A 16,564-nucleotide genomic window follows, 5' to 3' on the forward strand; every position below is an offset into this window, starting at 1 on the left:
ATAATCGATGTTTACTTTCATCGTTTTTTTTTTTTTTATCAGTTCACAAAACGCAGAATTGGTACAGTAAATATTTCACAGTAAACGAGTGAATGAAGGGCCCTGATGTTTGTTTCTTGAGTGTGTGTGTGTGTGTGTGTGTGTGTGTGTTTAGTAGACAAAAAGTGGTTTGTGACTATCACACCACAGGGAATCTAGCAGAGATTGTGTTTGAGATGGCCTTGTGTACATGTGTGTGTGTGTGTGCGTGTGTGTGTGTGTGTGTGTGTGTGTGTGTGTCTTCACCTGTGCTCATATTTTGTCCTGAAGTTTGTTTGAACTGACAGTGACTGATTCTCACCTTTTTAAACACACACACGCACACACCATTAAGAGCACTGGATTTGTGACACATTGTACATTTTGGGATTTTGCACTGTTCCACTTCACATGTGTTGTGTGTGTGTGTTGTGTTGTGTTGTGTGTGTGTGTGTGTGTGTGTGTCGCACTCTGCTCAACTTCTTCATTACCCACATAATTTAAACAAAAGCCTGTTGCTGTAGCAACAAGCCTCTAAGTGCTTCCTCCATGATGAAGGGCCACTTTTCCCTTTTTAGTGTTTGTGTGTGTGTGTGTGTGTGTGTGTGTGTGTGTGTGTGTGTGTGTGTGTGTGTGTGTGTGTGTGTGTGTGTGTGTGTGTGTGTGTGTGTGTGTGTGTGTGTTGATGTATACAGCTATTTTCCCTTTCTCACTGTCTCAAGATTTCAGTCTCAGCCAAAATTGTCCTGCTCTTTTCCAAGTCCTAAGATAACGAGAGGGGTCTGGATGCAGATCTGGTGCAGTGCGGTCTGAGCTGCATCCAATGCTTTTTAACGGGCTCACCTAACCCCACCCCTAACCCTACCCCTTACAGTGACGTCACTCGCTCTATTTGAGTGCATTATGTCTGACATTGCATCGTTGAGTGATGCAATCTCAGCTTGCATCATCAAGGCTGCATCCAGATACTATTGAAGATAACAACCATAGAAAAGATTTGTAGGCATCATGGAACTGCCCTAGAATGTCTGGTAAAGGAAGCTGCCTACTAAGATAACTCATTTATGCCATGAACTAAGGCATCATTTTCAGAGATTGCAGTTCCAAAATGTATAGCAACAAAACTATAAAATAAAAATGTCTATATTATATTTATTATAAAAAAGAATTATAAAAAAATAATTTGCGAGCTGGACTGAGAAATCATTAAACAAATAAAGTAGTCTTTTATGAATATATGAAGATGTTTATAGATATTTTTTATTAAATAAATTACAAATTAAAGTAAATAAAAAAAATAGTTAACCTATATTTTACATTATTAATGAATTGAACAAATATAATACATTTTATATAGTGTATTTTAATGGAATAAAAAACATTATTATTAATAAATAGAAAAAAAACAAGGCTTTCACCTAAGGAGTCCTTTTTTGTTTGTTTGTTGCTTTATTTCAATAATAATGATGATGATAATAATAATAATAATAATGATAATAATAATAATAAAAATAATTATAATAATAATAATAATTAAAACAATAATGATAATAATAATAATAATAATAATAATAATAATAAATATTAGCAACAATAATAATCAAAACAATAATAATAACAATAATGATAATAATAACAATAATAATAATAATAAAATGAATAATAATAATAAATATTATTGTTATTATTATTATTATTAGTAGTAGTAGTATAATACTAAAATAAAAACAATAATAAAAACAACAACAATAATAATAATATTTAAAACAATAATAATAATAATATTTAAAACAACAACAACAACAACAATAATAATGATAATAATAATAATAACAACAATAATACAATTTTTGTAAATAATGTAAGCTTAAAACAGTGTATGTTTACTTTACAGTAATTTAATCATCAAATATTATAATTTTTGATTATATATATATATATATATATATATATATATATATATATATATATATATATATATATATATATATATATATATATATATATATATATATATATATGAGAGAGAGAGAGAGAGTAATTAATGAATTGATTGGCAAAACACATTACCAAAAAAATGTGTAACATGCATAATTCCCAATTTGATTTGACATTGCAGACAGGGGATTTAATAACCTGTCATCCTTTCTGTGGACTCATCTGAGGGCTTGTGTGCTTTTGAATGTATGAGCTTATAATAATCATAATTTCTATTGGCTCTAATTGAACAGCTTTGAGTGAATGTGATGTGCAGATGTGTGGAGCTGCTGCTGAGGCTGAGGGTAAGGCTGAGGCTGATGCTGGGTGTGGTGATGCAGCGTTGCCGTGGCGCAGTGTGAGCCGGTAACTGCGGGTTACAGGGAGGCAGTCTATAAATAGCTCAGTGTTTCTGCTGCTGGAGTCACACACTCACTCACACGTGAGCTAAATATAACTCGTCCTCTCTCTCTTTCTCTCTCTCTCTCTCTCTCTCTCGTTCTCTGAAGACACGGTGACACTTTGAAACTGCAGCAAAAAGCCTTGATCATATACACGCAGAACTGTTCTTTCTTTCTTTCTTTCTTTCTTTCTTTCGAAAATGCAAGGTTTTTGTGTTGTAAAAAAATGAAACTACAATAAATAATTTTAGAAATTTTTCCAATTTTAATGTAAACTATAACTAAAATTGCAGAAAAAAAAACAAACTCAACTCTTTTAGCTGTGGGGAGCTAAAAGCAAAAGAACTGTAGTGTACACATTTTTAAAGGAAGACTTTGTTGAAGCACCATTTGATTTCATGACAGCACTCAGTCTTTTTGGGTAAAAGTCTATCAGCATGTTCCATATTGACAACATTTGCCCACTCTTCCTTGCAAAAATCTGTCAGATTGCGAGGACATCTCCTTTGCACAGCTCTCTTCAGATCACCCCACAGATTTTCAATTGGATTCAGGTCTGGGCTCTGGCTGGGCCATTCCAAAACTTGAATTTTCTTCTGGTGAAGCCATTCCTTTGTTGATATGGATGTGTGCCTTGGATCGTTATCATGCTGAAAGATGATAAAGATGATTTTCATCTTCAGCTTCACTGATTTACTGTTGTTTCATTTTCTTACAACACACAAACTTTGCATTTTAACAGGGCTGTGTAGACTAATTAACCCAGGTAACCCTTTAAATGTCACTTTAAGCCGTATAGAAGTGTCTTGAAAATTATCTAGTAAAATATTATTTACTGTCATCATGGCAAAGATAGAATAAATCAGTTATTAGAAATGAGTTATTAAAACTATTATGATTAGAAATGTGTTTAAAATAATCTGCTCTCCGCAATCATATATATATATATATATATATATATATATATATATATATATATATATATATATATATATATATATATATATATATATATATATATATATATATATATAGTGTTTAAACCAGAAGTTTACATACACTCTAAAAGGAGAAACATAACCATTTTTTAAAAAAAATGTCTGATGGTAAATGATACTAAACATTTACTATTTTAGATCCGTTAGGATTACCTAAATGATTTACATTTGCTAAATGCCAGAATAATGAGAGATTTTTTTTTTGAGAATTGTTATTAATTTCTAGACAGTCAAGAGTTTACACACATTTCCTTGGTATTTTTTTTTTTTGCTTTGCTTTTAAACTGTTTAACTTCGGTCAAATGTTTTGGGTATCCCTCCAAAAGCTTCTCACAATAGTTTGAAGGATTTTTGGCTCATTCCTCCTGACAGAATTGGTGTAACTGAGCCAGATTTGTTGCTCGCACAAGCTTTTTCAACTCTGCCCACAAAGTTTCTATTGGATTGAGATCAGGGCTTTGTGATGGCCACTCCAAAAAATACACTCTATCGTCCTTAAAGCACATTTAAACTAATTTGGCAGTATGCTCATGGTCTGTTTGGAAAACCCATTTGTGGCCAAGTTTTAATTTCCTGGCTGATGTCTTGAGATGTTGCTTCAGTATTCCTACATAATGTTCTTTTGTCATGATGCCATCTATGCTGTGAAGTGGACCAGTCCCTCCTGCAGCAAAACAGCCTCACAATATGATGCTGCTGCCCTCCCCATACTTGAAGGGGGGGGGGGGGGGGTTGGGGGGCATGGGGGTGGGGGGGGGGGGGGGGGGGTGTAGTCGCTAGGGAACTTTAGATCACTTTGGAAGGGCACTTTCTATCCAAGACTAAAAAAGGCATGTGTACTGCACAGGTTGAGCCCTATGTGTGCACATACCTGGTATTTTCCAAGTGTAGTTTAGCAAATTGTAATCTGGCTTTTGTGTTGATTCTGGCTTGTTGATTTTCCCATGTTGTCACACAAGGAAGCAGTGAATTAGCTATTGATCTGAGTGTAGTTTATTTTTTATGTCACTTTTATTTTATTTTCCATGAGTCACTTAAAATTTGTACACGTGTGTTAGAGAGAGAGAGAAGTTTCTTTAAAAAAGCTTTTGTCCTTTAATCTCTGGAGGTCTGTTTCAGCCATGTGTCATCTTTCTCACTCTCTCTCTCTCTTTTCCTTTTGTTTGTTTTTGCTCTGTCTTTCCCTTTGTACTGCTCATGTGTGGAGTCAGTCCAGATTCATAGATACTGACAGCTTGTGTGTGTGTGTGTGTGTGTGTGTGTGTGTGTGTGTGTGTGTGTGTGTGTGTGTGTGTGTGTGTGTGTGTGTGTGTGTGTGTGTGTGTGCCTGTTTGTGTGTTTGAAAGAAGGAGACAGTGATTGTATTGCATTTGTTTTAGGCATTTACCTATATATACCTTATACTTTATATATCTTTATATACTTTATACATCAAGAACATGTAATAAAACACAGTATTACTCTTCAAATAATGATGAGAAAAATAAAAAAAAAATCTCAAACAAAAGAAAGTTGTGTGCAATGGTCTGCAGCAGTTTATGAACATGGCATGCTCATATCATTTGGTTATTAGGCAATCTTTAGTCTCCTACTCACATTTTTCACAGGCATGCAGAACATACAACACAAATGGTGTGTATATGCTTATTGTGATTAAGTGCACATTTTTTATATTTATAATTATATAACCCTCATATACCTTTAGATAAAAGTGCGATGAAATGTTTGAGATAAAAATCAGGAATATTTTATTTGATTTTAATTATTTAATTTTCATATTTTTCTTTTATTTTAAAATCTTGGTGAAATGCACAAAGGGGTGCGATTAATCATGATAAAGAAAATGATTTATTTACTTTTTAAAAATAAGATGTGCAATGTAATGTTTGTGATTAAAAAATAAAAATAAAGATTTTTTTATTATTTATAAAGTTTATATGAAGTATTAAATAAAAAAAAAACTAAGATTTATTTATTTTAATAGTTATTATTATTATTATTATTATTATTATTATTATTATTATTATTATTATTATTATTATCATTTTTATGAAATATATAATACAATGTGTTTGAAAAAATAACAACAATTATTTATTTTATTTTATTATAATTTTTTTGTATTGCCAGACTGGCAGTGCACTTTTTATGCTAATTATTAAAATTAAATTTAAATCTATAATACAATGTTTTTTTGTAAGATTTTATTTTATTTATTTTATTATCTATTTAATTTTATTTAATTTTATTTTTATTTATTTTGTTTTATTGCAAAGCTGGCAGTGTACTTTTTATACTAATTAATAAAATAAATTAATAAAATCAAAATATAGTACAATGTTTGTGATAAAAATATTTCTAATAGGATTTCAAATTTTTTTTAATATTATTTATTTATTTATTTTATAATTTATTCATATTTTTTATTTATTTTATTGTCAAGCTGGCAGTGCACTCTTTATGCTAATTAATACACTAAAAATAAAATGTTATAATACAACGTTTGTGATAAAAATTAAGAATTTGTATTTCATATTATTTTCAACCTGGCAGTGCACTCTTCATGCTAATTAATAAAATAAATTAATAAAATCAAAATATAGTACAATGTTTGTGATAAAAATATTTCTAATAGGATTTAATTTTCTTATATTATTTATTTATTTATTTTATAATTTATAATTTTTTTTTTATTGTCAAGCTGGCAGTGCACTCTTTATGCTAATTAATAAACTAAAAATAAAATGTTATAATAAAACGTTTGTGATAAAAATTACGAATTTGTATTTCATATTGTTTTCAACCTGGCCGTGAACTCTTTATGCTAATTCAAACATGAGGCGAGAAGGCAGCATCTTTACATTTGATTGGTTCAAACAGTAACCGCTGAATTTAATTTTCCCATAAGTGCATCTATAAGAGGATCTTTCAGGCTTTCTCCTTCCCTCCAGAGATGAGTCTCACATCTCAGATCTCTCTGCGGTTGGATTCATTACTCTCCACAGATGAGTTTTTCCTCTCTTTGTGAATGTGAGGGGTTTTTCTTTGTGCTCTGTTCATGTTTAGTTGTGAAAAGTCTTTCTTTTGGAGTTCTCATATGAGCTTTCTGATCCCAGATCACGTCTCAGACACTGTATTTAGCAGTCTCAGCATGTGTTGTTTTACAGGATCAGTTTACACAAGAATCAGATCACATTTACTGACACGTCATCACCTCAGGAAGCAAAGAAGGAGGAGAAAAAAGTTTTGATGAATTAAATGAGGAAATCGGGAAGGCAGACGGAAAAGGAAGGGAGGGAAAAGGAGACTGAAGATTATTGTTGAAAAAGGAAAATAGGAAAGAAGTTACAACAAATATAAGGAAGCATTAATTGCAGAAGGAAGTGATGATGGAAGAAATAATTTGTTGAGGAATTAACAAGAAGGTTAGGTGGGATGAACATACAAAATGATGAAGAAAAAGAAAATGTTGGTAGAGCTATAAAATTTCCCTAATAATGCAATGCCCGTTGTCAGTTATTCCTTACATATATTAAAAACAACAAACCAGTGAAAAGTAAATAATAAAATAATTATTAAAAAAAAAAAATTTATCTCAAAAGTAAATAATTAAAATAATGAATCATTTAAAAAGAATTTCCTTTAAGAGTAAACAATGAAAAAAATTAATTATTTAAAAATCATTTAATTAAAAAAATTTATAAAGAAAATAAATTCCCTCAAAAGTAAATAATGGAAATAATTAACCTCAAAATTAAACAATGAAAGTGATTTCTCTCAAAAGTAAATAATGAAAAGAACATAAAATGAAAAAAAAAAAAACACCGAAAACAAAAATAAACCAGAAGAATGCAGAGCGAGGAAGGGAACAATGTCACAGAAATAACAAACATAATTATTTGCATTGTTAACACATTACTTTCTAATAATTCAATGCCCCTGTCATCAGTTATTCCATATATTAAAAACAACAAATTAATGTGAAGTAAATAATAAAATAATTAATTATTTAAAAATAATTTCCCTCAAAATTAAGTCTTAAAAAATTTATTGTTAATAAATAATAATTTCCTTTAAAAGGATTATTATTAAAAACAACAAACCAATGAGAATCAAATAATAAAAATAATTAATTATTTAAAAATAAATTATTTCCCTCAATTGTAAATAATAAAAACATAATCTCAAAAATAAATGATGAAAATAATTTTCCTTAAACGTAAATAATAATTATTTCCAAATTATTTCCATCGAAAGTAAATACTGAAAATTATATATTTATTTAAAAATGAAATAATTTCCCTCAAAAGTAAATTATTATAATAGTTAATGATTTAAAAATAAATGATTTTCTTCAAAAGTACATAATCAAAATAATGAACTATTTAAAAACAAATCATTTCTTGTTAAAAATAATTAATTATTTGAAAATAATCAGTTCCCTCAAAAATCAGTAATATAAATAATTTCTCTTTAAATTAAACAATGAACATAATTTCCCTCGAAAGTAATTAATGAAAATAATTGATTTAAAAAATAATCACTTCTCTAAGTAAATGATGCAAATAAATTATTCTTAAAAGTAAATAATGAGGATAATTACTCTCGAAAATAAATGATGAAAAGAACAAGAAACTTAAAAAAGCTGAAAAAAAAATCATAATGCCAATGATGAAGAGAAAGATGTTGAAATAAACAATGAAATTATGAAAATAATGATTTATTTAACAATAAATATTTTTCTCAAAAGTAAATAATGACAAATATAATTATATAAAAATAAACTATTTCCCTGAAAATTAAATAATGACACTAATTAATTATTTAAAAATGAATAATTTCCCTAGGAAGTGCGGTGGCGCAATGGGTAGCGCTGATGCTTCACAGCAAGAAAGTCACTGGTTCGAGGCTCTGCCTGGCCAGTTGGCATTTGTAGAGTTCCACTGCGGCGACCCCAGATTAATAAAATGAATAAAATTAATAAATGAATAATTTTCCTCAAAAGTAATTAATGACATGAATTATTTAAAAATAAATAATTTTCCTCAAATTAAATTGACAAAAATTTCTCTGAAAATTAAACAAGGAAATCAAAAGTAATAAAAAGAACTAGAAAAATAAACAACAACAACAACCCATTAAAAACACAAATAAACACAGAACAATGAAGGGGAAAATGTCACAGTGACAGAACGAACGTCTAAATAAAGCCCAGAGCAAACGTGAGCGAGCGAGCAGGAGTGTCGAGATGGAGAGTCTTGGGATCAGATGCTGTTAATCCACTGCGTTGCTCTAAACAGCAGACAAGACAGATGAAAGACCAGTGAGGAAATCATTATTCCAGCACCGCAGGCTGTTTGTGTTCTGCTTAATATATGTGTGTGTGTGTGTGTGTGTGTGTGTGTGTGTGTGTGTGTGTGTGTGTGTGTGTGTGTGTGTGTGTGTGTGTGTGTGTGTGTGATGAATTATGGATCAGGATTTTTGGCCTGTTGTCTTCTGTCAATGAATGGATGAATGAAGGAAACGTCGCTATTAGCGCTGTTGGCTTGCATAAACTTAACCCTTACTGTTGCGTTTTCTGTTTATTAAGATTGTTCATTCATTCATTCATTCATTCATTCATTCATTCATTCATTCATTCATTCATTCATTTCTCATTTAATTAAGTTATTTATACATACATACATTCATTCATTCATTTGTTCCTTCATTCAGTTATTCATACATTTATTCATTCGTTTCTTCATTTATTCATCCCTTCATTCCTTTTTTCTTCCTTTCTTCCTTCCTTCCTTCCTTCCTTCCTTCATTCATTCATTCATTCATTCATTCATTCATTCATTCAATTATTCAGTCCTCTATTCATTCATTTATTCTTTCAATAATTCTTTTATTATTTCCTCAACTCATTCATTCATTCATTCATTTATTCATTCATTCATTTTTTCAACCAATTGTTCATTATTTTATTTTTGCATTCATTTCTTCTTTATTCAGTATTTATTCAATACATTCTTCATTCAATCATTCATTCATTTCTTCCTTCATTCCTTCCTTTATTCATTCCTTCCATCTTTCTTTCCTTCTATCCTTACTTACCTTATACTTCCATTTATTCATTCATTGCTCCGTTCATTAATTCATTTATTCATGTCTTCTTTCTTTAGTCAGTCATTAATTATTTTTTCATTCACTCATTCGTTAATTTTTTTATTCCTTCTTTCCATTCTTTCTTCATTCCTTCCTCCTTTCATTCTTTTATTCATTCCTTCCTTCCTTCCTTTAATCATTTATTCATTCATTCATTCATTCAATCATTTATTTTTTTCATTCAATTTTTCATTCATTTTTACTTGATACATTATTCATTAAATTAAATCTTCAATTCAGTCATTCATTCATTTGTTCCTTCTATCCTTTCTTAATTCATACCTCCATTTTTTCATTCTTTAATTGCTCCATTCATTAATACGTTCATTAATTTCTTCCTTCTTTATTCAATCATTAATTAATTTTTTCATTAACTCATTCGTTCATTCTTTCATTCCTTGTTTCCTTCCTTCCTTCCTTCCTTCCTTCCTTCATTCATTCATTCATTCATTCATTCATTCATTAAAATTTGTTCAATTATCCCTGAGGTATTTAATTCATTCATTTTCATGAACATGAATCAACAATATTTAAGGGGATTATATATATATATATATATATATATATATATATATATATATATATATATATCCCCTTATATATTATATATATATATACACACACACAATTTCAGGGAAGGACTAATGATTTTGTACTCGCCTGTACAGTATGTGAGCTATAGCTGACGACATTTAGCCTAACCTCTGTTGACATGGGTCAGCGATTATCTTCCTGTAAACCTCCTAAACCACTTTCTAAACACTCCAGTAAGCATAACCCACCTTAGAGCCGCATTGATTTTGGCACAGATGGGCATTGCTCACATTCGCTTTATAAAAAATGAACAAATCAACACTGTTCTTTTGTATTAAGATTGACCTTTATAAATTCCCTGTTGCAGACGGCTGATGTTGAGCTCACATTCAGCAGTGTTTCTGTCCACTATCTGTACATTTGTACTGCTTTCCCTTCATTATTCCAGCCCTCTATCGCTCTCTCCATCGCTCTCGCTTTGTCTTTTTCTCTGCTCACCGATAACGGACAACATGGAAATGTCAAGGATATTTTATTGCCGTTTCGATGAACCTGAAGTGGTTTTGCGTCAATGACAATTTTTTGTGAACACTTACTGACAAGCTTTTTATTGTGATTTATTGCTGTCTTTTTTACATTAGTTATATGGAGAAAATCTGACAGCTGTTTTAAGGTATTTTTTGTAGCACATAATACTCCATAAAGACAGAATTTTGGTTTGTATTTTTTAGGATTGTGTACTTTAATTATATCACATATGACCTCTAAATTGGTAAAAGTAGTCAAAAAATAATAATAATAACAATAATAATAATAACAACAACAATAATAATAATAATAATAATAATTATTATTATTATTATTATTATTATTATTATTTATATTTTTAAAATAATAATGTTTTAAAAAAGAATAATCATTATAAAAATTTATTTTATTAAAAAAATAAATACTTATATCAAAAATTATATTCATATCAATAATAGTTTTAAATATTTATTTAAGTTATTTAATTTAATATTTATTATAATTAATATTTAAGTTATTTTATTTAATATTTAAAATAATAATAATAATAATAATTGTGATTATTATTACAACAATGATAATATGTATAATAATAATAATAATAATAATAATAATAATAATAGTTATTAATTATTATTGTTATTCATATTTTTATTATTTATTTATAATAGTAATACAAACAACAATGCTAATAATACTAATAATATGTGTTACTATTTTTAAAAATAATAAAAATACTGCTAAAATAACAATAATAGTGATATAATTGTAGTGATAATAAAAATATTATTAATAACATAATAATAATAATAATAATAATAATAATAATATTAATGATAATAATAATAATTATTATTATTATTATTATCATTATTATTAATATTATTATTATTATTATTAGTGTTATTCATACTATTATTTTTAATAATAATAATAAATATTCTTTTAAAATAATAATAATAGTAATAATAAGAATGATGATGATAATGTTGATGATAACAATAATAATGATTATTATTATATTATTATTGATATTATTGTTGTCATTATTATTTTAGTCAAATGTTATTATTGTTACTATCAATGGTTTGAATAACGCTTAAACATAAACATACCTAAAATATATATATTTGGAAAAAGCATTGTAAAAATGGTAAAAAACTAAAAATAAAAATATATGAAACATTGTATATATGGCATTCACTATTTCATAAATCTTTTATGTCATTTAATGTCATAAAAATGTTATTCATTCAATAACGTTATTTACTGACATTGTCCAAGAACTGCATTTATAGAATAATTATAATTATTATTTTAACTACTTCAGAACAAAAAGAACTTGACTGTTTAATATTTTTTGCATTAAAAGTTGTAGAATGTTAATCAAATATGCAAATGAGGTGTTTTTTTGTCATTACATATGCACTCATTTGCATATTTAGCACAACAGACATACTGTATCCAACAAAAAACAAATGATTTGAGGTAGACACTTTATATAGTTAAAAAAATCAACATCACCATACTTACTGTTTTTTTAAGTTTTACATTTATTTAACATTTTTTGCTGTCAGATTTATATTACTTTTATCATATAATCTATTACCTTAATAAATAAATGAAAATATGCAAACTGACTAATTTAAGGCTAATGCCTTCCTAAGTATCGCCAAATAACTTATTACAATTATAACTATGAATATATAATTGCTCATGTGTGTGTGTGTGTGTGTGTGTGTGTGTGTTTGTTCAGGATGGCCATTCAGGTGGATAAGTTTGATTTTGAGAGTCTGCCTGTGATGGACCATGATGCATCTGGCCTGTCTACTGTCCGCCAGCAGGAGGAGAAGAGACAGCAGGTTCAGGGAGGACTGATCAACAGCACACTGGACATCCACTGGACCATCATATCCTTTACTCACTCGCCTGCTTTCTTCATTACCATGCAATAAATGTAGGATGTTCCTTGCTTTATTTATTTATTTATTTTTGTTAAATTGAGGTGTTTTTTGTAAATGTTGGCAGTTTTTAAAACACTATTTGTAGAATTATTTTAGATTTATGAAGATTTGTATGATTATTATTTGGTAATTAATACAGTTATTATAATTAAAACAAAAGACTTATCCATGGGGGCGTCAATTAAGCATCAATTAAACATTGTTTTTTTTTTTGTCAAATGATGTGATCCTCGTATACATAATATTTTACAATTATTTTTGTGTTTTTAGTGATTTAAATGCAGACATTTATGTAATGTAAAAAAACTAATTCTATACATTGTTCAAATAAATTACTATTACTAATTTATATGGAAGAGTATATGTAGGTTTTATGTAGGTTGGACTTTATTTTTATTTATTTATTTTATTTTATTTATTTATTTTTATTTTATATTTATTTAATTAATAAAAAAAATAATTACTTTATTTTATTTTATGATAATTTTTTATTAATTTATTTAATTAAAGTTGTATAATTTTTTTCAATTTATTTATTTATTTATTTTTATTTTATTTTATTCTTTTTTTCAGAATTATCTGATCATAATTATTATAATTATTAATAATATTAATAATAATAATAATAATGATAATAATAATAACAATAATAATATTAATCATAATAAACATATTATTATTATTATTACTTTATTTTTTTTAGGTTTTATGTATGTTGGAGTTTTAATTAATTTTTTATTAATTTTAATTAATTTAATTTTTTAAATTTTTTTATTTTATTATTTTTGTTATTCTTGTTTGTTGGGCCCACAGCCCAGAATTATTAATATATTGAAACAGGTGATGTAATGTGTGTGTTTTGGATGTTAGGTGTATCTCTGTGAGCTGTGAGGATGACGGTCAGACAGCATCTGCTTCTAACAGCTGGACACGTTTATCCACAGCATCATACGCTCACATATGCTTAGAGCTTCTGGCACTCCAATGTGTGTGTGTGTGTGTGTGTGTGTGTGTGTGTGTGTGTGTGTGTGTGTGTGTGTGTGTGTGTGTGTGTGTGTGTGTGTGTGTGTGTGTGTGTGTGTGTACAGTACATCTACTTAGCTGTACTGTGATGTAAATTAGACAGTGATGTAAATTCTGACGGGATTAGAGTGTCATCGAGTGTGATGATGTTGTGGGACTACTATACAGGAAGTATTGTTATGGATCATAGATTGCGAAATTTAGGGGTTTTTATTTTTAATTAATTTATTTTTTTAAATAAATATTTTTAGAAAAAAGATTATAGGAAATACTGTGAAGAATTCTTAGCTCTCTTTGACTACAGTGTATACTTTTCAGGAGTCTGATGAAGTCACATGAGCCCTGAACAGTGACTCGTTCCTCATTTTTAATAGCATTTAGCTGCCCACATGATTACGAGCACTTGTTCTCTTCACGAGTCGCTTGCCACCGCCAGCTTCAATGACACTTACAAAATAATAAACAGCTGAAATCATAAATAATCAAGAAATACAGACCTGCTCAGCGATGAAAGCATGGCATCAGCATGAATGTGTAGAATCATAGACTTGATTGTAAAGCATGCATGCTTGTTTGTGTGTTTATATTACACAGGCATTAGTGCCATTTTCCCGAAAACAGACGTTAAAAATATAGTTCACACAGAAATTTTCATTCTGTCATCATTTGCTCTATTACTTGCTTTAAAAATCACTGGTTACAGGTTTTCAACATTCTTTAATATATCTTCTTCTGGTTTTGAACAAGTCCTTGACGATTTTTGCATGAACGTTTTAACATTAAGCTAAATTTTAGACTTTATATAAGCCCTTTTTCAGACTGTGAGGACAACTGCTAACATTGTAAATCTTGAATAAAGACATTACAGTTTTAACTTAAGCCCCTTTCACACAGTAATATCATTAAATATCCGGAAAATTTATCAAATCAATTTAAAAAAGCGCTGTTCACACAGACGAGGACGTTACGGAATTTTTCCGAAAAAAAAAAAAAAAACGTTTACACATCCATTCCAAAATACAGATGAATTCTGACATCATTAACCAGAAATGAGCTCTGAAAGGCTGCGCTTAAATTTGTGAACATTTGACTACATTACAAACTCTGTGGATGCATAAGTATTGTGAACAACTTTAATGACGACATATCGAGAAACGCTTTCGCATGTCATGATGTACATAATATGTGTGTGTGTTGGCGCTCACCAGCTGCTTCACGGGCACACGCGACGCATTAAACAACTGAAGGAAGCAGAGCTTGAAGGTAAACAAACAACGGCTTACCATAGGAATCTTATCGATACATATTTACACAGTCGGCATTAAGAAGAAACGTAAATATGGTATCTGAGTAACATCTAGCAGCTAAATGTTGCTGGAAAAATATTCATGTGGCTATCAGTTTCATAAACCACGCGGACGTGAATGCGTTTGAGTGTTTTGATTGGCTGGAGTAGACGGCTTACGTCAGCGCGTTCACATAGAGCAGCATTCCGGCAAATTACCGGTAATGTTACAACTTCTCTTTCCGGAAAATTGTCGGAACAAATTTACCGTTTTCAAATGTACAATTTTCAAAAAGGGCTTGTTCACACATACAGACCTTTCCGGAAAAATGCCGGTAATTTTCCGGAAGGTCTTTATGTGTAAAGGGGCTTTAGCTAACTGTCAATCTAATGCCTAAACTTTATAGTATAATGTAAACTGTGTCTTTATTCAAATGTTGTGGTTCACTGCTTGCTGACAGTGAGAGAATCGTCTATTAATATTGTACATAACAGAACTTTAAACTCTAAGGGCTCTATTTTGACGGTCCATGCGCAGAGCGCAAAACGCAGGGCGCAAACGCTTTTTAGGGCGTGTCAGAACGCATTTTTGCTAATTTAAGCATGGGAAAATCCGCTTTCCGCCATGGCGCATGGTCTAAAAGGGTTGAGTTTATTTTCTTAATGAGTTATAGGTGTGTTTTGAGAATAAACCAATTAGAGCCTCATCTCCCATTCCCTTTAAGAGCCAGCTGCGTCGCGCCATAAGTGCATTTTGATGTAAAGTAAGTTCACTTTCACTTTTGCTCTCGTGGATAGGGAAACCTTTACGCACAGACATCAATTAGCCTATAAATAATTAATTTCGTTTGTGAAGCCCAAAGATTTGTTTCAAAACTATTTCTAAATTCAGTTCTAATTTCCAGCAAACGAATAAATGAACAATAATGACCAAGTGTGGTCAATTATTTCCAAATACACCTGCCATGCCCCATATGGTCTAAAATTTGACAGGTGGACAAATCTAAGCTTGTTTTTAATAAAACAAATATAAATATGGATATAATAAATAATACTGCTAATAATAATAACATTATACAAAAGCAAATTGAATGAACTGAAAAAGCCTCCCGAGATGAAGAAAGTAAGGCAGTGGTTTTTAAATCTTCATGTAGGCTAGAAATTAATATTTTAATCATTTATATTTATATCCTGTTTATATCCTTATTATATATATATCCTTAAGATATTATATATTTTTCATATGTAAAGATATTTGCGTATTGCTCTGCATCTTGTTTGTAGTGTGTAAGCCAGGCGCACTTTGCGCCAGACAATAGACCGACTTTGTTCTGGTCTAAAGATCAGACTATTTACAGTCTCTCAAAATAGCAACGCACCAAAACACACCTGCTTTTTTTTAGACCAGAACGCCTATGGGCGCACATTTAAGCGCAAATGCATTTGCTATTTAAACAGCATGGCGCAACACCTCAAAATGACCCTTGCGCTGAGCTAAAAGTAGCAAAAGAGTATTGTGCCGCGCCTTGCGCCACATTTCGCCGGGTGTATGATAGGGCCCTAACACAGGGGTGGTCAACCCTGTTCCTGGAGAGCCACCTTTTTGCAGATTTCAGTTGCTACCCACACTGCAAAAAATGCTTTTCTTACTTAGATTTTGTCTTGTTTCGAGTCCAAATATAAAAA

At 29.6% G+C, this 16,564-nt stretch overlaps 1 protein-coding gene across 3 annotated transcripts in view; it reads left to right on the forward strand.

Moving 5' to 3' along the window:
• trappc9 (trafficking protein particle complex subunit 9) overlaps positions 1–16,564 on the forward strand; it is a 308,149-nt gene that overhangs the window by 191,461 nt on the left and 100,124 nt on the right. For all 3 annotated transcript variants that reach the window (XM_073931376.1, XM_073931377.1, XM_073931378.1), the window contains one exon: positions 12,363–12,516. In XM_073931376.1, coding sequence (XP_073787477.1) covers positions 12,363–12,516 — 154 coding nt within the window. The remainder of the gene's footprint in view (positions 1–12,362; positions 12,517–16,564) is intronic.

This window comes from Danio rerio, chromosome 19 (assembly GCF_049306965.1).
Source record: "Danio rerio strain Tuebingen ecotype United States chromosome 19, GRCz12tu, whole genome shotgun sequence".
Classification (NCBI taxonomy): domain Eukaryota; kingdom Metazoa; phylum Chordata; class Actinopteri; order Cypriniformes; family Danionidae; genus Danio; species Danio rerio.